This window comes from Gouania willdenowi, chromosome 24, assembly GCF_900634775.1.
Source record: "Gouania willdenowi chromosome 24, fGouWil2.1, whole genome shotgun sequence".
Lineage (NCBI taxonomy): Eukaryota > Metazoa > Chordata > Actinopteri > Blenniiformes > Gobiesocidae > Gouania > Gouania willdenowi.
The window spans coordinates 18,740,481-18,763,543 of record NC_041066.1 but is presented as its reverse complement, the minus strand read 5'-3'; the positions used below and the strand labels follow the sequence as shown (position 1 = coordinate 18,763,543).

At 36.8% G+C, this 23,063-nt stretch overlaps 1 protein-coding gene across 10 annotated transcripts in view; it reads left to right on the top strand.

Annotated features, from left to right (window-relative positions):
- Nucleotides 1-6,218: 6,218 nt before the first annotated feature.
- Nucleotides 6,219-23,063, top strand: part of eya4 (EYA transcriptional coactivator and phosphatase 4) — a 64,866-nt gene continuing 48,021 nt past the window's right edge. For 9 of the 10 annotated variants that reach the window (XR_003672946.1, XM_028439369.1, XM_028439370.1 and 6 more), the window contains exons 1-2: nt 6,219-6,507; nt 10,622-10,675. Coding sequence is in view for 9 of the 10 variants with exons in the window: in XM_028439369.1 (XP_028295170.1) it covers nt 10,643-10,675 (33 nt within the window). In the remaining variant the exon portion in view is untranslated. Of the gene's footprint in view, nt 6,508-10,487; nt 10,544-10,621; nt 10,676-23,063 lie in introns of those variants that run through there. The other variant, XM_028439363.1, reaches the window with a different exon arrangement.

The following is a 23,063-nucleotide window of genomic DNA, read 5'->3' as shown; positions in this document are numbered from 1 at the left end:
TAATAAAATTCTATGCATAAACAGGTGAGTAATCATCTTTAATAATGTTTTATTCCCCTACCGGTATTATAAATGTAATGGGTGAACCAATTCCAACAATAAATTCACTGAAGTGCTTAGCTTGGTCACAATAAATCAATGTACTGTAAATTATTTTTTGTGACACAAGCACAATATTTACGGTAATTCATTTGATTTATTTTCTGTTTACTGGGATCACAGTGGTGTGATAATGAAGCTACGTCTGTTACAGGGCCAACACACAGAGACAAACACATTCACTTTCACATAGAATACCACACAGTACATCACATTTGACTGTAGAGAAACCTGTTTTAGCAAAAAGAGAACATGCAAACTACACGGATAAGATAACAACCATAAAGAAGATTTATTTTTCCTCCAAAATAATAAAACATTTCTTAAAGAGTTCTTGAACACATCTTGGAATTTACCGACAGTTCACAGAGAGACATAAAACAGCATCTTCTTAAACTACCTTGGCATCCGGTGGTTGCCATGGTAGCATTGCCATAGCATTGCCAAGTCCCATTTCTCATTTGCTGCTAAACGCAACTTCAAAATGACGTCCCTGCACGGATTTGAAAAAACACGTAGGATGACACCTAATTAAGCATTAAAACCTCTGGAATGTGGACACTGATTGGCTGAAATAACCAAACTGGTGATGCCCATGCACATATAAAGGGCTATTGCGTGTTTGAATGCTGAAAGTTGATAAAAAATGACTCCGAAGTCATTTCTTTCCAGTTTTATTATCTAGACCGATCATCTAAACACCATTCATGTCATGGGTTTTGTATTGCGTTAACTGCTTTAGGCAAATAACAACTTGTGTGGGGCCTAAAGTTGATACTTGATCTAAATAACAACCCATGTTAAAGTTACTTTTTTTAAACTTTTTCAAAACTCTGTAACCATTAAAAAAATAACAACTATCTATTTGTACTTTTCTGCCAATTAGTTTTCCTCTAATTTGCTTCCATATGTCACTTGAATCTAGAAAAAAAAAAAAGTCGCATCAGTTCTAGTGTAACTGGAGCAGCGGCGTAGCAGCAGGACATTAGAGGAATTTACGACGTGTTAAATGTTTCCTTTGTTCTTCTCTGCAGAGTCTCACTCTTGTAATGAGGAGAGACAACGGCCTGCTGTGAGCTGAGCGTCTTCATTTTTGCAAAACAATGGAAGTAACTTTTCATTAGATCAGCATCATGTGTAGCTCAGGATGAAAATAAGTCTTTACACCGCTGATGGATGAAGAGATTTGGATGTATTTGTTATAAGGCTTGTCCACTGCTATAATTTCATACCATCTTATTCAGTTGTAGATATCTCAGCTAGATATCTAAATATACAATATTAGCCCCGCTCACAGTGTCCCAACCCTTATATCACAAGATTGCAGTCGTTTTTAATCTGAAATTGTTGAAAGAACTCCAAATTTTTTCCCAAACCCTGCAATTTTCTTCAAATTATTCCCCAAGTTTCCCCAAATTACACAAAAATTGGTCACAATGTCAACTAAATTGAAATTGAAGATCCTGCAGGGACTGATATCTGTCAAGTATTGCTTTGAAATTATTGGTGTGTTACATATTTTATCATGCGTGGAAGTGCAAACTAGAGCATATAGCATGCCCCCTCATATATGCCTGCCTACAACCGGCCCTGCATGTCATGGTATTTATGACATTTGAACTACTGGTAAATAATAAAGCAATATGTTCTATTTTAAATTATTATTATTATCCAAATGCTTTCTTAACATCTGAAATACAATTTTTTTATCTTGGCACTTGGTGCTCAAAATAAGCCCCCCATGCGTCACAGCCATTGGGAACCCTGCTTGAATTGGAGAAATTGAGGGTGGGAGCAGGAAAGGGAGAGGTATAAGTTGCTGTAGTAATAACCATAAATCAACTTTGAAATGCTGCCATGTCACATGCCACACTGGGCCACTAATGACCAGGCCCATCTTTCACTGGGTATTTTTATCTGTGCGCCCTGACACCCGACTTCTGGAATCGTCCTCTCGTTTTACGTCGTCAGCACCTCGGCCCAGCCTCAGCATAAGTTCTTTACATATCTATAAATACCAGCAAGCTAAACGGTATTTCTCTCACCCCTCACCCCCCTTGTGCTTGGCAGGAACCAGGGGCTCTTGGCAGAGGACCACAGTCCTATGGCTCTAAACATCTTAGGGCTGAGCCCCCCACCAACGCCACCATTCTCCAGAGAACAGCTGGCCAGAAAAATAGATCATTCTGCCACTGCCTTTATTTCCAACGTGGTTTCAAAAAACATTAGGAAAATGTAACACAACAGCAAAGAGTGACACACAGGAGACCACCTAATGAATTACAGAGGTGAAAGTAACAGATTGCAAGTACTCACGTTACCGTAATTGAGTTGCTTTTATGGGTCCTTGTATTTTTTTGAGTATATTTCTAAATCAGTAACTTTAAAGTCATTTATCATACAATATACAAAGAAACAAGAAACAAAACACAAAAAGGCACAGATGGGTGAGAAAAAATAGGCAGGAGGTAGATGAATCTTAATGAAAATGTGTACAATTCAAAAGATAGTGCTAGATAAAGGGTTTAGCAGTCAGATCAAATCTATCACATAAACAGCCTTCTACCACCTAAAGAACATCTCCAGACTGAAAGGTTTAATGACTCAGAAAGATCAGGAAAAACTGGTCCATGCTTTTATCTCCAGCAGACTGGACTATTGTAATGGTCTTCTGACAGGAATCCCCCAAAAGATCATCAAACATCTACAGCTGGTTCAGAACGCTGCAGCTCGAGTCTTAACCAGAACAAAGAGGTCAGAACACATTACTCCAGTTTTAAAGTCTTTACACTGGCTCCCAGTCAGCCTCAGAATAGACTTTAAAGTTCTGCTGCTGGTGTATAAATCTGTGAATGGGTTTGGTCCAGAATACACCAGTGAGATGTTAGTCAGGTATGAACCCAGGAGGTCTCTATAGACACAGGTCACATAGTGGAACCCAGCACTCACAGTAAACATGGTGATGCTGCTTTTAGTTGTTATGCTGCAAAGAAGTGGAACAAACTGCCTGCAGAGCTTCACGCTGCTGCACACTTCTCATTTTCGAACTCCATCAAGGTATTGATACCCTGAAGCCACACACCAAATGTGGTTATCCTATCAGCTTCTAGGAAAAGCTGTCCCCTTTCAAGATACCTTGTACAAAGTCCAAAAATGGAAAAAGGGCAATAACTATTGCGACTAATTATTGTGTGCTTCTCATTTTCAAACTTCATCAGGGTATTGATACCCTGAAGCCACACACCTAATTTGGTTATTCTTTCTTAAACGGTTTCTGAAAAAAGCTGTCCCCTTTGAAGATACCTGAAACAGAGTAAAGAAAATAGAACAAGGGCAATAACTCCGGAAAAAATATTGCGCGCTTCTCATTTTCGAAGGATACAAATCCTTATAGTAATTTTCAGAGGAGTTTTGTATTTCCTTTAAATTATGACATATTTTTCCAGATTGTGTGTCTTTAATGTTATGGCTGGACCTTTCCTCTTGTTGTTTTGTTGTCCTCCAGGCTAACAGTTTTTTTTTAGCTCTAGGTCCATTATCATAGTACCTTAGTTTGATGAACTTAGCTTTCATCTCCTCATGACTATCTAGTTTGTTACATTTCTACACCAAACCGTTACCGAGTAAATTTTTTTTTGTTTGTTTGTTTTAAAATGATCAACGGACATTGTGAAACTACAAAAAATAAAATGACCAGACAACCATCAAATGCATTACATCATAGCCGACCAATCAGATTAAAGTTGATGTTTCATTTATTCAGACAAGTTTATTCAGGAAATTTTTATCTCCAGACATGTTTATACTGTCATCTGCCAGTCTTCCTGAAAAACCTCATCTGAATTAAACAAAAAATCAACTTAACATACTATTCAATAAGAAAACAAAATGAATCTCGCTGGAACTATTATATGGAAGTCAAGTGAAACTTCAAAGGAACCATCAAAGGCGATCAGCAGAACTCTGAAGAAGGCTGGCAGTTGACAGTCGAAACATGTCAGGAGATAAAAAAAAATCCTGAAAAACCTTGTCTGAATAAGCAAAACCTCAACTTAACATGTTCTTCAATAAGAAGAAAAAATGAATCCCCGCCAAAAAAAGAAAGTCAATTTCATTGACGTACTAATATATGAATGTGGCCCATTATTCCGTATGTGCCACGGGTGCCCATTTTTCAAATGACTACCCCTCCGTTAATGCTCGTTGAATCGGGCTGTAATTTGACATGGATGTTCTATGAGTGGATGCCAAGAGTTTATCTGAGACCTTTTTGAAAGGGGGGGACGGGGACCCACCCCCTTTTCCTGTAATTTCTGAATTTATCAGAACATAGTCGTGTGATATATTATTTCAAAGGCAATTCAACATAGATCACAATTTTACGTCGCACAATTTCATTTGTTTTACTCGATGGAACCGAGTCAAGTCGCTGAATTCTCTGGAACGTGTATGTGCTATTTGGCACGGAGACGTTCTGCGGGCCCGGCTGTAGTTCATCAGAACTTGTTGATCATGTAAAACACATTGAATTGCCTTGTGTATGAAATGCACTATACAAATAAATGTACCTTTCCTATGAAAGAAACTGTGGCAAGATTTATCACCAAAAATAAACATGGGGGGTGAAAGTAACTAGTAACATACATTGAGTACTATCAAATCAAGCCACCTTTTACTTGTACTAGAGTATTTCACGTATGAGTTACTTGTACTTGTAGCTGAGTGCAATTTCAATCAAGTAAGAGTACTTCTAGTTGAGTAGCATATATCAGTACGCTACACATCTGATGAATTAACATGTAACGTCTACATTCTGCCACTCTAACAAACACCTGTAGTGTACATGCTTCCTTTGTGCACAACATTCTGCCAAAGCTTTTTAAGCTCGCTGACATGTGGCACTGCACTGCAGGTCAGAAACAGCTTCCTGCTATTTTTGGGCTGTGTCACAACATGAGGTTTTCATTTATTCTAGCAGAATGTGTCAATCAGTCAGCAGCAGGGCTCCAGCCACAGAGAAGAAATGCAGGCCAACATTTTACTGCTCAAACAAAGAGCAAAAATGACCTGGTGTTATGACAGCGTGTAAACTGCTGTCATTCAATAAAAAAAACACTTAGCAAAGATCCGATTTAGTCAGCTTAAAAATGCTGAAACCACTCATTTGTGGAATTTAAAAGAGATTTCACGGAACAAGTACGCTCACCGTGCAAAAGAAAAGATTTTCACAGACGCTTGCTTAATGTTTAATAAAAGGCCAATTGTGTTGCGTATATTATTAAAATATAATTGTTTAAAAAAATGGCGGTCACATTTATCTTAAAATGAGACCAGCTACAAATAGCTGAAGTGCATTTGTATTAGTGGTAATATCATAACAACAAATATTTATAGTCATTTTACCATTGCTAACACTGCAGCATCATTAAAGTTCAAAGAATATATTTATTTTTGATTTAATTATTAACTGTGTGCTTAATAACACAAATGATCAAAGTAAATCGTGAAAAATCATGAGATTTACACTTTCAAATGTTGTTCAATATTGTTGTTTCTTGAAGATATCCAACGTCTCAACATAAAATAGATATATATAGATAGATAGATAGATAGATAGATAGATAGATAGATAGATAGATAGATAGATAGATAGATAGATAGATAGATATGTGTTTTTTTTATTTTTACAAATGATCAAAGTAAATCCTGAAAAATCATAACATTATATGAACTTTCAAATGTGAATTGTTGTTTAGTGAATCTAATGTCTCAGCATAAAATAATAATAAAATAAAAAAATATATATACAGTAAGTTTATATATATATATATAGATAGATAGGTTGTTTTACAAATTATTAAAGTACATTCTGAAAATTCACATTATATACGCTTTCAAATGTTCATTGTCGTTTCCTGAACTATCAAATGTCACATTTAAAAAATAATAATAATCATTTTAACAGAAGATGAGAATGTAAAATAAGATAGATGGATAGAGAGGTTGTTTTGCACTAATAAGGTATCTAAAAATGTGAGCACATCATTTGGTCCCTAACTATTAATAAGCTAATAATAATCCCCTCCTTCCTTTGGACACTTGCCCACAGCGTCCACATGGCTGCCGGGCGCATGCGCAGACCCAGCGCTCAGTTAATACCTCTACAGTCAAACACAAAGTTGGACACGGAGTGGAAAATAATGGTGTTTCTCAGGGTTCCGTTCCACAAAGCTGCACTAGAGGACTAGTTTGAGGGCGTGTTGGTGGCTTTCGTCCCGCGTTGAGCTCCTCCAGGGCCGTGTTTGAGGGCTCCAGAGGGCAGTGACGGTATGCGGACAGCAGGGAGAGCTGTACCAGTGTGACCCAGTGAAGGGAGACTGGACCACCACCAGCAACTTTTAGGCTCAGGTAGGTCTGAGCCTTTATCTCTGTTTGATAAAATGATCATTTAAGTTTTAATTTAATTATAAAAAATTAAAAAAAATAAAATGTGGATGGAATTGTGAACATTTGGGTCTATATTATTAACTTTGGGCCTAAAAACCATCTGTAACAGGTCATTAGTTTATAGCTCACAGCTGTGGGGGACCAATAGTTAATTTACTGATGGACAAATGACACGTTAACTATTATATTTATTTTTTTAAACTCATATGTAGACTGTAGATTTAGCACAAGCGTATATAATAATAGAATCTAATAGATTAATGAATAGATTATAGAATAGAAAAGAATATGTGATAGAATAGAATAAAATAGGACACGTTGCAGCAACACAATAAAATAGCATCAGTAAAAACAAAAATGAATACCAACAAATAGCCTGCAAATATTCGACTGTGGGACAGACATAAATTGGAATAAAAAAAAATCAAAGAAAATAACAAAAGAAAATAAATAAAAAGAAAATTAAAGTTAAGAAAGGAGAAAAAACAACAACAAAGCAACAGCAATGGCATAAAAAAAAAACACAAATGTGCAAATGACAAATCTAATGAATATGTTTTTTTGTTGTTTTTTTTTGGTGGGGGGATCAGTGTTGTTACAGTGGCGTTAAACAGTATGATGAAAAGGTAAACAAGAAACAATCTGCACACACCTGGAATAACCTGTACTTCATTACAACATGGGATTTAGGTGTCATTTATTATTAACTATGAATGAATATATAATATAATATTAGAGATAATTACTAATACAACAGCACACTTTCTGTCATTTATCTCCATCATTCCATCAGTGGCGTGTCCATATTCTCTCTCTCTCTCTCTCTCTCTCATCCCACGTGGAGCGTGTGTTTATATTTGATCTGTAGGAAATGGAAATCTTATAGCCTGCTGCGTCCAGTCTGCTGGCTATTGGCCTTAACAACATAGTGAGTTTACACTGACTCTCATCTGTCTCTGTGTGTGTGTGTGCGTGTGTGTGTGGACGCAAAATAAAGTTAACATTTTTGAGGTTAACATTCATAAATAATTTAATTTGACTAATTTAAAAGTAGTTTTTTTTTATTATTGAATATGCATTTTAAAAATGCCAATATTTCCTTTGTTTTTACTTGTTTGTTGACATTATTGTATTTATTGCTGTGTTTATTTTGGTAAAACCTTTTAAATGGTTCGTGTTTTTTATTAATAATAATTAAAAAAAACAAAAACAGATGCACTATTTACAACTTTTGTAAATTATTATTTTTTTTTATTTAGAATTGTGAAATTACGACCATAAATCTTCCAAATTATAAAAACTGTCAAAGTCAAGGCCCGGGGGCCGAATCTGGCCCTTTAGAGCATCTACTTTGGCCTGAAGCAGAGAGCAAAACAACAACAAAAAAAAACATGAATCCTTGTGTAAATTACCAACTACTTAAACAAATTCAATGAAACTCCACAATAGTAGCAGGGCTCACATCTTCCCCAGGCTTATATCACATGATGGCAGTCATTTTTAATCTCAAAATGTCTAAAGAACTCAACTTTTCCCCAATCCTGCAATTTCCTTCAATTTTTTTTCCATAAAATGTCCCCAAATTACACAAAAATGTGTCACAATATCAACTAAATTGAAAGTGAAGATCCTGCAGGGAGTACTATCTTTCACTTCTTGCTTTGATATTATCAGTACCATATTTTATAATTGATTTATACGTAGAAGTGCAAACTAGAGCACAATAATGATTAAATTACTCATTTTCCCTCTTCAGAAAAACTGCTCCGTATTTGGCCCCTGAACTAAATTAGTTTGACACATCTGATCTAAAATAAATCTTTTGAAAAATACATGCGTGTCATGGTATTTATGAAATTTGAGTTACTGGTAAATAATGAAGCAATATTTTCTATTTTGAATTATTAATATTATTGTTAATATATGTTTTTCATGAAAAAACCTTTATTGTGATTCACTCAAGGCCGCAAGTAAGAGCAAAATATTTTAGAAATATTAAAGGCAAACTGTTATTCTATTTTCCCCATGCGTGATCATTTTAGGTTTGTCCATTTAAAATCAAATAAATACGCTGTGAGTTTTTTTTTTTTTTTTTTTTCCAGTAACAGTCTGCGGTTGGGTAACCATTCAGTCTAACTGCAGGTTTCGTAGCATGTCTAGCCGTGTAGTCCACTTTACTTTCTTCTCCCCACTCGGTCGTCCCTCATGTGTTTCTTGTGTCACTGTCAATAGCCATAGTGAGAAATATAATTCTCTCTGCAGGGAAATGGCAGGCACTATTGATTCCCTGTTTCGTGTCAGGTAACCAGTGGGTGGTTGGAGGGCCATAGCAGGGCCTCTGCAGCACTCAGGCCTTTTAAGAAATAATATAAGGTTGTTTGTTAAAGATGGAATGCAACATGCTTTACTTTTTTTTTGTAAAGAACAATTTATTATGCACTCACTGACAACAATTGCTTTAGAAATGCTGAGAATAAACATAAAAATCACGACTAAAAAGCAGAACATTGCATCTAAAAAAAAGGCTGATAACGTACTGAACGTAGGTGCGTGATCGAGGGAGAGAGAGAGAAAAAAAAGAGAGAGAGAGAGATGATGAAGAGAGGGAACGGGGTGAGGAAGGCCACAGCACAAATCAATTCACCTGAGAGACGCATTATTGTCTTCGGTTTCAGGCCTGGAGAAGCCGAGCGCTATGAAAAATTAAAAGGATGCCAGTTAGTTTAAAGGGTCGAGCCAAATAAACTCCACACACAAATCTTTGCTGTAAACCAGTGATTTCTAATCTTTTTTGTCCCGTTTATCCCCTTTTTGCATTTTTGTCAAATCACGTGAATCCCCTTCATATCATAATCATAAGTACCCTCTCCATAATTTCATATGATTTTTCATTTGTGGAACAATGTCTCCAACATTGGTTCCCTAAGGCTTAATCTACAAATTCAAAACAATGTGTGAATTTAAAGTGCTATATATATGTATATTAAACACCATGCAACTTTTATGTGATTACTTCAATAGTAAGTAAATACAGTCTCCTTTGTAAAACGTAGCTCATTATTGTCTCCTATTGTCCAAAGTGTAATAAAATGGCCTCTATAGGATAAAATTATCATTTTTCAATAAATTACAAGAAAATATACTATTTTATTGAGTTCATTTTTTCTTCTTGTTAAGGTTTCATTTATTCACACAACTTTTTTCAGGAAATGTACTTTAATCTCCTAACATGTTTCAACTGCCAACTGTCAGTCTTCCTCACAGGCAGTCAAAACATGTTAGGAGATTAAAGTACATTTCAAAGTAAATTTCCTAAAAAAAAAAAAAGTTGTCTTAATAAATAAAACCTTAAACAAATTATCTCACAATTCTTAGTTTGAAGTTTTTCGCCAGTGAAATGATCAAACTTATTTTTATTTTATTTTGAAACTCTTCGTCTGTGACTTTTACACTGCTGCCAACCTAATAACGGGGCTCAACATGTTGCCCTAACTGCACGTCTGCAGAAAGGAGCTCTGTTGTGCTGTTCTCATGGAATGACACCATTATTGTCTATTTTTTTCTGCCCATCTTTTGTTTTTGCATTGTTCTCTGCCTTCCAATGGCAACAAAAAAAAGACAAAAAGAAAACGCCGTATTGTTTTTGGCTTTTGTGAATTGCAACATCTCGGTGAAGTGCACAGACGAGCCGATTGGCCTCTTGTGCAGATCCTGCGCCAACCTGTCTCCTATCTTGTATTAATAGGGTCACTCGCTGTCTTTGTAGCTCGCCACTGTGTCTGTGGTCCACGGGCAGCCAAGCAGCCGGATCCTTTTCACTTCTCCTTTTTCATTGTTAATATTTACTTCTGCAATTATCTCTCGACTTCACCCTCAGCTGAAGTTGATATGCTGAAGTTAACTAGGGGTCCGGTCTCCTGTTGCTCACACATAAACACAATGACACGAGGTCTAAACAAGCAGACGCACACAACAAATCAAACTTCAACTAAAGCAGGTGCCGAAACAGTGTTGATCTGGTAAATAATTGATTATTTCAGGTAAATTAATACACGTTTCATTTTGTTGTGTGCAGTGCGTCACAGCTGAAGGAGCCATGGAGGCCTCGCAGGACCTCAGCGAACAGATGGTGAGTTAAAGCTACCGTATGTATGCGTGTGTGCGTGGTCACGGGTGGGTTAGGAGATCTTGTATTGGCCACACAAGTGATAAGTATTGATGCATTAGAAAGTTGTGTGTGTGTGTGTGTGTGTGTGTGTGTGTGTGTGTGTGTGTGTGTGTACGCTAACACACAGCAGATGTGGTTCAGTGAGTGTAAAGTGACCATATGGCAGCAGTGAAGGAGGAACAATGCTGGACACAAGCATTCAATTAACCCTCCTATTATCCTTGGGGTCAATTTGACCCCATTCAATTTTTATCATTCAAAAAATAATAATTAACTTTATATTTTTTGCTTCATGTCGTGTCTTTTACTGATTTGATGGGTACAATTTGATATAAGCATAAAATTATTATGGTGATAATTTTTCAATTTTGCACGCATTCGTGTTCCTCTGGGGTCAATTTGACCCCAAGCGGTGTGACCTTACATCCCCACACCTGCAGGTGTAGAGTTGATACTTTTGAATTAAATACATGATATGGGGGGCATTATTCTCATGAGAACAGACACAATCCCTACCAAAAATGGAAAGACCAGCATAAGAAAATGTTCTCTAGAAAAAGGTTTACTCTCAATGAGGTTTTGTAACAGCTCTTTCACAGTGAAAGTGACGTTGAGGAAAATGTGTCTGAAACTTTACAGTAAATAACCCCAAATACAGTATGTTGCAAAATTATGAAAATAAGTAAATAAATATGTTGATGAAAGGGAAGGGGGGGTCATGAAGGTGCACCGCAAATTTTGAAAAAAAATTTGATGAAAGATTTTCCAAGATACACTAACTCAAACTGTAAATTTGACCTGATGGTGGCGCTGCAGTAAAGATCATATCACCACAACCAATACGGTTCATACTCTTGTGGTCATTAATGTTGTCAATAAATTTCAAAAGATTTGGATGAAAACTATTTAAGGTAAATTCAGTCTAATGTAAAAGTTTGGCCTGATGGTGGCGCTCGAGAACAGGTCAAGATTTATGTAGTCAACAAAGTCACAAAAACCTTTCTGAAAATCAATTTCTGGAGGCAAATATCCCTGGGGTCAGATTGACCCCAAGGGTAAAACGTGTTAGTAATATTTGAGGATAATTGGAGGGTTAAGAAGTGTGATTTTAGTGCAAATGTTGTGTTTTCTAAAGTTGTAATGATTGAATACATCCATTATATACATTTGTAGATGTTTTTTTTTCTCACACACACACACATGCTCGGACCCTGATGTTTCAGCACTGGGGGCTGGTCCCTGCGTCACGTCAGTGCAACGTCCCAGTTCTGCTTGTTTAAAGATCAGACCCGTATTGTTTGGAAAATGATTTTGGCGGCGAGCGAAGTCCACTCGCATTTCAAAGTCGTTAGTCAGCCACCAGAACAGGTGTAATTTCATCTTCTCCTCCTCCTCCCCCTCCTCCTCCTCCATCAGGCCCTCTCTCTCTCTCCCTCCCTTCTCCTCTGACCTGCCAGCGTCAACAGTAATAATAGCGCAAACTGGGACAGAGCTCATGAAGTATATGTTGTTTTTCCCCCCACTTTTGTTTTTGTTTTTGTGTGTGTTTTGCTCCCTCTGTCAGACTGGTTATGGGTTAGATTACGCACTGACCCCATAGTGGAGCACGTCATTGCTTCATGCACACAACAGAGAAACACACAGCAGCGAAAGAGCATTCATCTATTCCCATTGCTTTATCTCCATATCAAATATTGATATCCCCATTCCCACAATTACTTCACCGACTTTAAATAGGGCGAGGATATCATTTATAATGTGATATCGAGCTCCCGCTCAAAGACATTGATTAATTGTTGAGGTTGGAAACAGGATCTGGGTGCAAGAACAGGGATTTTAATCATACCACACAGACTGCAGTCAGACTGTAGGCCTGAGATAGGATGCTGCTGCAACATTTGGGTTTATTCTTTACTCAGAAAAAAAAAAAAAGCTTATATGCTGATCAAGAAAAATTAAAAACCCAATCTAGTTGTTTTGCTGATCAAATGATATAAACCCTCTCTTGGGGGAATTACAGGATTAAACTCAGGAAACTATCTAGTTCTGTTGTTTTGTTCTTAGCATTGTTAAACATGTATTTTAACTAGGGATGAAACGATTAATCGTAAGGCAGTTAAAAATCAATTCATAAGTATCACGATTCACATCGATACTGTGCAAATTGAATCGCAGTACTTTGTTCAAGTCCAGAAGCGTTTTTTAAGTTCAATTGTTAAGGCACAAAATACATTTTCAGTTGCACTTTTAAAAAGAAAAGGAACTATTATGCAGTTTTGCATTGTTTACTATAGAACCAGAATTTGATTTAATAGGCTTCTTCATTTGTATTATTCCTTTATTTATTTCATTCAAGATTTGTTTTTAGTTAAATTGCATTGTTTTGAATAGTTTATCAAGGGATTCTTTTGACAATGAAAAATACAACAATATAGTTTTTTTCCCCCAAAAAATAATGGAATATTTTTCAGTCATCATTTTTCTACAGTCCCATTTTGTAAAATAAATCGTGAGAGAATCGTATCGTGAACCCAGTATCGTGAATCCAATTCTATCGGGAGTTGAGTGAATTGTTACATTCCTAATTTTAACTGATCCATGCTTTATACAGAATGTTCTTTGGATGAATGTCAGCCCTCAGTATCTGCACTTTATAGATGGACTACAGAGCAGGATAGAGATTGATTTTGTTGCCTTTTGGCCAATGAATTGCCTATAAAATATTTATATTTTGATATAAATACAGAACATAGAAAACATGTTGAATAACGTGTAGCATTTGAATTGGTCACTTATTGTCAAGTTGTGTCAGTTTAAACACAGATTTGCCCAAACTTGAAAAATGGCTTGCTTCTAAACATGAAGGCAAAGGGACAACTCAGATTGTTTGTTCCTTTTTTCTCTTTTATATTGAAGTAGTTTTAAAAGGGTAATGGAATAGGTTGATAATATTAGACAAACAGAAAAGAATACAAAAATGATCTTGTTTACAAGTTTCATGACCAATATATATATATTTCAATTTAATGTAATTTAAACTCAACTTTGGGTTTCTTCTCAAAATTCCTACCAGTTGCATCTTCATGTTGAGCACATTCTGTGTGTTTGTGCCTTCTTAGTTTGGTCAAAAGGCCGAATGACTTTGGAGGAAGGTGCTCCTCGAATAAGGTCTCTGAAAGAAACGCTGCTGGATGTTTTTTAAGTTCCACTTTCAGGAATTGCTGTTGCCCCTTCAGGCCTGGATTGGACGCTACACTTTTAAACTGTTTGTGGCATGTTTGTGCTCCAACTCAACACCTATAAAGAAATATTGCTTGGTTGATTAAATAAAATATTCTTTCTATATTGAGGGGAACATTTTAGAGTAAGTAAAAATCATAATGCAACTGAGTGAACGTCATGTATCCCAGACAATGGACACCATTAGAATAGTCCCTCCTATCTCCTTTCCTATTCACTTTTCTTTAACCCCCGGAAGTGTTTAAGCGGCGGCCATGATAAGGAGTGTTCCAATTCTCTTAAAGCTAGGGAAAGGAGGCTCAATGCTTCCTTGATAACCTCTTTTAGCCTAGGAAACACTGATGCATCATTTACCAAAGGACACCAGATAATGCTGACCCACAATTCCTTGCGGCGATAACATTTAAAGGAACCTGCTCATCCGAGCGTTCACGGAAACTCACGATGACTGAAAACAGAACACTGTCATTCAAGAAAAAGGTGTTAGAGACATTTTTAGCCACATTGTGTTTTATTTAACATATGTAATTCCCCTAGGAATGCTTTGTGCGGTTGTACATTTGTATGCCTACAACATTATGTATCATACTTACTGTATTTTGGATTAATGTTGATTTTCGAGTGGAAGGTGTGACATTATTTTAGTTTCACTTTTGTTCCTCGTAGCCTGGTAGCCTCTTTTCCTTTGATTTCAATTCAAACCTTTTGATATTTGAGATTATATCAGTGGTTAGAGGCACAGGGGAAAATGTTTTTAGTCCATTTTTGGAAATTTGTAGTTTTTTCACCACGCAGACGTCACTAACCTTTGCTGACATTAGATTATTACATCACCTAGTGAAGTGCGTCTTATTGTCAAAACAAAGTAATGGCCTTTCTCTAACTCTTTAGGAAGTCTCCTAACACCTTTCCTTAACCCTGTGACGTCGTCTACGGGGTTAAGGAAAAGTGGATAGGAAAGGAGATAGGAGGAACTATTTGGACGCAGCCCATGACAATGATCTACTTTTTCTGAGAATGAAACAATGATAACCCTCGATAACCCTTTTGTTCTCTAGTACAATACCGCAATATTTTTTTTCATTTTTCTATACAACCTCAAAAATAGGGTTTCAGCTCAGCTGTCAAAGTCATTGTATCACAATTGTTGATTTCCACATCACACCTCCCTCTTTAATTTCCAAACTGAAAGTGGCTAATTCTTTCCCCAACACTGCTTCAATGAAAGTGGCGTGTCTCTAGTGACTAAGAAAACAGCGCGGACCTCACACACAAAGTTTCAGGGAGTTGTCTGCTGACACCTGATACCACCAAACCTCCCCCCCACACACACACACCCACACACTCCCCCTCTCTACCCTTAAAAGTACCCTGTTCCTTAGTTTCTCCACCCCTCCCTTTAACCAACACATCCATCTCACGTCATCTGGGTTATAGTCAGGCGTCCTCGCAGGCCGCCTGCCGTCTGGGGTCTTCGGGGAAAGTTGAAGGCAGCCTGAGGCTAGGCCAACAATGGTTAGCTTGGTAATGCTACTTATAGCTTGATTAATGTGTCGTTCCACCTGTTGCCACGTACTTGTTTAGCTTTGGCTCGGAGGTGATAATAGGTTCTTTTGAGGTGATGGTGGAGCGCTAGTCATAAAGCTAGGCTGGATGAAGTGTTTTTAAGATAAATTTAATCTAAAATGCTTAGCATGTCCCAGTCCCCAATGGCTAACCTCGTGCTTCATCCTTCATTGGCTTTTAAAGAAGTAGAGCCCACCCCCCCTTATTTACTCCCCAAGACTTAACCCTAACACATTTTACCCTTGGGGTCAATCTGACCCTAGGGATATTTGCCTCCAGAATAGGATTTTCAGAGAATTGTTGACCAAGTTTTTGTGTCAGCTAGGCACTTTGTACATAAATAAATGCATAAATAACCCCTTGATAATGAAAAGGTGAGCTGCTCTCTAGTGCCACTACCAGGAAAAACTTTTAAATTAGAATTAATTTGTCTTGAATAGTTTTCATCCAAATCTTCTCAAATTTACTGACAACATTAATGACCACAAGAGCATGAACCCTATTGATTGTGGTAATGATATGACCTTTCCTGCAGTTCCACCATCAGGTCAAACTTTCAGTTTTATACCAAATATTTGCTAATTTGGGGTGCACATTCATGACTCTCACAGAATGAACCATAGTGATTGATGTTGGGAACCCCCCTTTCCTCTCATATACATATTTATTTACTCATTTTTATTAATTGTTATTCACTACAAAGTCCTCTGTCTCAGACACATCCTCCTCTATGTCACTTTCACTGTGAAAGAGCTGTTCCAAAATGAGGATATTGTCTGCAAAAAAAGTCAACTATTATGTTTGAAAGATGAACATTAAATGGGGTCAAATTTACTCCAAGGATACTAGGAGGGTTAAATGTACAACAACCTGAACAACAAGTGAAGAAGAAAATGGGAAAAAGAATAAAAAACTATGAAAACAGAGTGGAGAGGTGGTCTTTTAGCTTCAGCCTGGTCCTCTGGTGCACTGGAAGAGGTCTTAAGTATGGCAGCTGTCCCAGTCTTATGAGTGAGAGAGACAGAAAGACAGACTTACAGAAGAAGGGAAGGGCTCGGGTTGCACCCCTCTGTCACCCCTACAACCCCATTCAGACACATTTGCACAAACCTACATCCAGTGGCAGTAGCTTGATATGAGCACAGCCCAACCCTGATAGCTATCATAGTACATGTCAATGATGGGCCTATGTAGAATCTGCTCAGCAACAACACTAAAGTGTGGAGTGTGACGGCCACGCCCAACCTAGCAACCGTCCTGCAGACTGGCATTCAGGCTGTGGCACCGTGGGGCACTTCCATTTTAGCTTAGCGCTCAGTGATTCTTGTAAACATTTATGTTTAGCTAGCAAGCTCAGTTTAGCAGAGATAATATTCTGACCCACTTGATTTGTTTATCACAATAAAATATGTAGAAGATTAATCTGTATCATGTCCTAATTTACACAATAAACCAACAACTAAATAACTAAAACTTTAAAGAAAACGTTAAAGAGTAAAAAGCAAGAAAAGATCTGTATAAAAGCTCCAAAATGTGTCTTATATAAGCATTTGTCATAGACTAATGACATTTATTTTAGCCAACAAAGTCTCTTTTCCATTTTGCATTTCAAGTAAACTGCATTTTAGACCTTTTTTTTTACTTAAATGAATTATGTGATATTTTGTATTGCAGGACAAAGCAGATATGAGAGTAAGAAACAATCTAAACCTGTCATCATCCATGTAATGATGTCAGCAAGCTCAAAGTCAAATCAGCAAAAACTGATCATTAATGTGTACTGTATATGTTTGGCTTTTTATTTTGTAACTGGAACAGCATGCACTTACTTCCTATTATTCTCTACAACCACAAAATTGACATAACTGAACAAAACTAACCAATCACACAGGACGTTAAGCCATAGAACTTGTTCACACATGAAACCAGTGAGAATAAAGTAGGAGATGGACTCATGATAAAAGGAAATATGGTCAGATTAGATTGTATTAGGTTAAGCATTGTTTTTATTTTAATTTAATTTTTATATACTGCTTTAGTTTTTTTACACTTCATTGATTGTATGTTTCTTGTGTATTTCTGTAGTTATCTTGTGTGTTTTTGGACTAATTTTGTGTATTTCTAATGGTATTTTGTGTATTTGTCTCCCATTTTGTGTGTTTTTGTTGTCATTTTTTATTTTTTCTGTGATCCATTTGTGTTTTAGTTGTTGTTTTTGTGTAATTTTGTAGTCAATTTGTGTTTTTGGAGTCATTGTTGTGTATTTTTGATGTTGTTTTGAAAATTTTTCTGTCATTCTGTGTTTTTTTTGTTGCGGTTTTATACATTTTTCTTTCATTTTGTCTGTGTTTGGATAATTTGTGGTGTTTTCTTCATAATTTTGAGTTTTAGGAGGCAATTTTGTGTATTTTAATACTTTTTTTTGGTATTCTTGCAGTCTTCTTGTGTGTTTTTGCCGTAAATGTTTTTGTATTTTTCTGTCATATCAAAATTTTTTTAAATTTTGTGCATTTACGTTAGGGGCCACACAAAATGACTCCGATCTTTCAAGATTGAGATCGGTAAATTCCGACTTTTAAACAATTACATAAATAGGGGTTTACATTTTACCAATACAGTGCATACGTCACTAATTGTTGAGAGACATTTCTCCACTCCATTTGAAAAAAGAACATGTAAAAAAAAAAAATCTGGTTTACATTAATTTGTTGAATTTTAAAATAACTCCACAAACCCCACAAACTTCTTAAAGACAATGGAAACGGGACGCACACACACAGCTGCTTTGTTTTGACGTTGCTTTTATTTAAGAAGCGTGAAACAACCAAAACATCTGTCTTTCACTGAGATCTGTTCAATCCTTGTCGTGGTTCAGATAATTTAGAACTGGAATGAGTGAAAGTCTGTCCAAAGCCAAAGAAAGACAGCAAGGTGTGAGGTCAGCAGGTCACAGACAGCCTGTGAGCCAGTTAAAACCCCAAAACAGACTGGAGAATCCATCTCAAAGCCCGCAGTTGGCGGCGTGGTTTTTTTTTTTTTTTTTTGTGAGGAACACACCAGACAGGAAACCACATGATATGTGTGCTTTAGTGTCTGCTGTGTGAGAGTGTGTGTGTGTGTGTAGGTGTTTCGCTCTCTGTTATACACATAAACGTTGTGCAGTGTGGGATGGCTGAGGTCATGTGAGTGGAGGCTGTCTCTCATATTGTGGCCAAGCTCTTTAATGGAAGCCAATCAGGGCACGGCGCGTCCTGCCAAGACACCCTTCTTTATTGATTATACAAAGAGTTTTCAACAACGTCACGTGATTGCCAGATGTTTCCTTTTTCCTTTTGCAGAACATTTTATTGAAATAAAACACGGAACCTTTTTCACATATAGAATATTTGTTAGTGTGATATTATTTTCTATGTAAACTTCTTATTAATACTTTTCTTCTCGTTTGAATTCGACTTGAATTCGACACGTTAATTCCAGCAAGTTCATTTTGTCACCTTTTTTAAAATAATATGTTAAGGTTTCATTTTTTCAGACAACTATTTTAAGGACACATCAAAGTGTTTGGCAGACACCTCTGAGGAAGACTGACAGTTGGCAGTCGAAACATGTCAGGAGATCAAAGTATAATTTCAAAGTAGATTTCAAAGTGAAAAAAGTTGTCTGAATAAATGAAACCTTAACATAATATTTGTGCAACTTCCTTTGAAATTGTATTTTTTTTCCTTATTTCAATCCCATAATTTATGAAAACACATTCAGTGATCACAATGTGTTTACATTTCTAGATAGCGGCTTTAAGCTTAACACCACTTTTAGCTTTAGCTTAATTTTGATGCTATATTACTATTTAAATCTGGTTAACAGGAAGGAACAACAATATACGTTTAGAACAGTGATTCTCAACTGGTGGGTCGGGACCCAAAAGTGGGTCACGAACCTGTACTGGGTGGGTTGCGGACAGCTGGTCAAAAATAAATAAATAGGATTTGTCTTTTATTTTGAAAGAAACTTTTCTTTTGATAGGCATGCTGTGAAATGCATGCTGCACAGGAAAATACATAGCTTCATGTTTTAAAAAAGATTATATACATGTGCTTTCAACAGCTATTTTTTAAAAACTAAATTTGGTTGGGTGAATTCTAAAAAAAAAAAAAAGTGGGTCGCGATTCAATGACTGTGGCAAAATGTTGGTCCCAGGGTGAGACCAGTTGAGAACCACTGGTTTAGAATGTACAGAATTTCTATATTTGATGCTTTTATACTGACAGGATCACTAATGAGCTAACTTACTGATCTGTTTTTATAAAAGCAGGTAAAATAGCAACCAAATACGTTTGGGCAAAAGGGTTTAAAGCACATATTTGTTTTATTTTGAAATCACAGTATCGTGTTGAGAGCCAAGATATATTAAATTGTGTCACTGTCAAACTATGTATAGGGCCTGACTGCATAAGTGTTAAATGAAGGAATGAAGTCAAACAAAAACACACACACACACACACACACACACACATACACACGGGGAAGCAGAGGAAATATTTACACCACTAACTTTCTGAAAGAAAGCCCTTGGTTTGACCCGGTCTCTTTTAGGATTTGCTCATCTGCCATTGGTTACAAAGAATGAGCGTATTTCCTCACTTTGCTGTGAAGGAAATGAAATCGCAACAATTGTGCTTTGGTTTCGGAGGAACCTGCCTGCCGCGAGAACTTCCTCTGCTGCTCTGCTGGGAGATTGGGTTTCTTCCTCCTTACAGTTCACCATCACAGAGAGCAGCGGGTCCGTTCAGTTCAGGGGGCCGTGACACACATCTCTGGACTCACTTCAGTCCATATTGGTTTCCTTTTAACATTTTAACATTAGCTGCATGTGTTCTGCAGTTTTTAAAGTATTTGAATGGCCAGAATCTAATGCTTTGTTGTGTTTTTAAATAAATAAATTACTGTCCATATTCAAACAGTGAATTTGAAACACTTCTTCTGACACTAATTTATCACTGGTAATGACAATTTTCAGATGCCATTTGATTTAATTGACCAGTTGTAGGGCCTCCCATTTTCTTTGATCGTTGAAATGGATGAAACAAAAAAAAAAAAACAGAATTCACATTCTCCAACAGGAAAAAAGAATCAAGGTAACACTTAACTTGAAGTTTTATACTTAAGTCCGATATTACGCTATCAATATTATGATTCTTAGCATGAATAAGGTGTCATGAAGGCTGTCATTAACTGTCGTTCCTTACCATAACCCTTTATAACCCCTCTAGATCCCTCCACCTAACCCAAAAAATGCCAACATAGCTCCAAAGGTGTCATAATTTAGCGAACAACACTTAATGACAGCCTCCATGACCACTTTATTCATGCTAATAACAGCGTATTGTCAGCCTTATGTATAAAACTTCAAGTAAAATGTCACTCAAAGCAATCTGACCATTGTTTATGTAATTTCTCTCTCTTTGTTTAAAATCAGGCCCCAATGTGACACGAAAACGCCTCACATGCATGTTTTGGGACAATATCACGCATTGAATCCCTAGAAAGTTTGCAAAACTGACAAATGCGTCTAATTCCACCCATAATTCCGTTCAATATCTTGAGCTACATGTTACAGTGAGACTACTTGTCATGTTTTTAATGTGCTGGGATTAAAAAAACAGGTTAGATTATTATGACGACCGTGGCTCAGGTGGTAGTGGGTCGTCTTCTGATCGAGAGGTTGGGGTTCGATTCCCAGTAATTGACTATGTGTCGAAGTGTCCTTGGGCAAGACACTGAACCCCAAGTTGCTCCCAGTGGTTGACTAGCGCCTTGCATGGCAGTCCTGTCCCATTGGTGTGTGAATGTGAGAGTGATTGGGTGAATGAGCTGATATGTAAAGCGCTTTGGGACTGCTTCAGTGTGGTGATAAAGCGCTATATAAATCAAGTCCATTTACCATTTACCATGACTGCTACAAAGACAGCTTTAGCTGTTGGTGTACTAGCTGAGCTGGTAGTCGTTTTACTTGGTGAGACATCACAGCAGAAGCATCTACAATCACACAGCTTTGTGGGGTTTTGTGCAAAACGTGAGGGAGTTTAATTGGTTGGGGGTAAATAAAGGTTTGACAAAGTTTAGCGACCATATCACACATTTTCAAGGTATTTTTTCAATTAAAGCTAGGGAAGGCGATTTCCTCCAGATACACTTTTTAAGTTTTTGGTTGAAATTGTCTTTGTGTGCTGACAGAAATTAAGATCTTATGTGTTCTGAAAAAGGAAAATCCGTCAACTGTAGCAGCTGTAAAACTGTAATACTTGACCAATGGAAAAAAAATTAACCGTTTTTTTTTTAACCAATCACGTCTCCCCGTCTCCCTGCTCGTTCTCGATCCCTCACATGCACGAGCTCACACTGAAAGCGCGTCACTGCTGACAGAGTTAAAACAGAGTTTTTAATCATGTTTTTTAACATATATAATGGTAAAGTTTATTATTTACTGCTGAATGAGACATGAGACAACGACGTTTCTACACAATACAAGCGATGAGCTGAGGTCTGCTTCTGTAGCAGCTGTGCACGTGCATGCGAGTGAGACGGAGCACAGAGGGGAGGGTCAAGAGGGGTAAAGGCGGAGCCATCATACCCTACCTTTAAATGGACGTTGACGGTCTAGCAGTGTGGCTAACGTTGCTCTTGTGTCTTAATCTTGCATGATTTTAGCGTAAATTCTCATAAGCATATAAAATGTAAAATTAAAAACAGTAGTTCACTCTAATAAACTTTTTTAGCATGTTTGGTAAGATTTTGCGAAGTTCAATGGCCAGACAAGTCATCTAAACGGAGAAAGACGATGAAACTGAAAAGCATAAAGCGACGTGAAAATGCGTAAACCCTGAAACTGAAAATCTGACATCCTTCATATTTAATAAACAAATCAACTGTTCTTTTTTCTCATGTGGAGCAATGATGTGTGTTTAAACTTTAACTTTCTAAACCTTTTTTAGTGCATGACCCCAAAATAGAAATTCAGTGACTTGTTGGGAGCCAATTGTGACATAACTGACAAAGAACAAAGCAAAACACATTTTGAAATAACATCAATATGTTAAAACCTCTGAATCCCAATGTTGCCGTTTAATCTCATGAAATACATGAGAGGTTTACCTAACCCAGTGGTTCTCAAACTTATTGTACCCCCCTTTTCTTTTTTATCTGAATCCAAGTACCCCCTTTTGTCCGACTACAACATTGTGCTTAGAAAATTACAACTCTAAAGCATAATGATGAAATAAACAAGTGAAAACACACATTTTAGATGTATATTTTACACAATGAAAGTATAGAAATACAGATGTTTAAGATCGTGTGTCATTTTATTTAAAAGAAAAAAAAAAAAAGAAAAAATTAAAAAAATATATAAATAGATTTTAATTTTCCAGAAATTTCAGGCGCACATGGGGTCCCGACCTCAAGGTTGAAAAAAACTGATTTAGTGGCTCCTGAATAGATTTATTTCTCATAAGTAAGCAAGTAATCTTTATTTATAGAGCGCTTT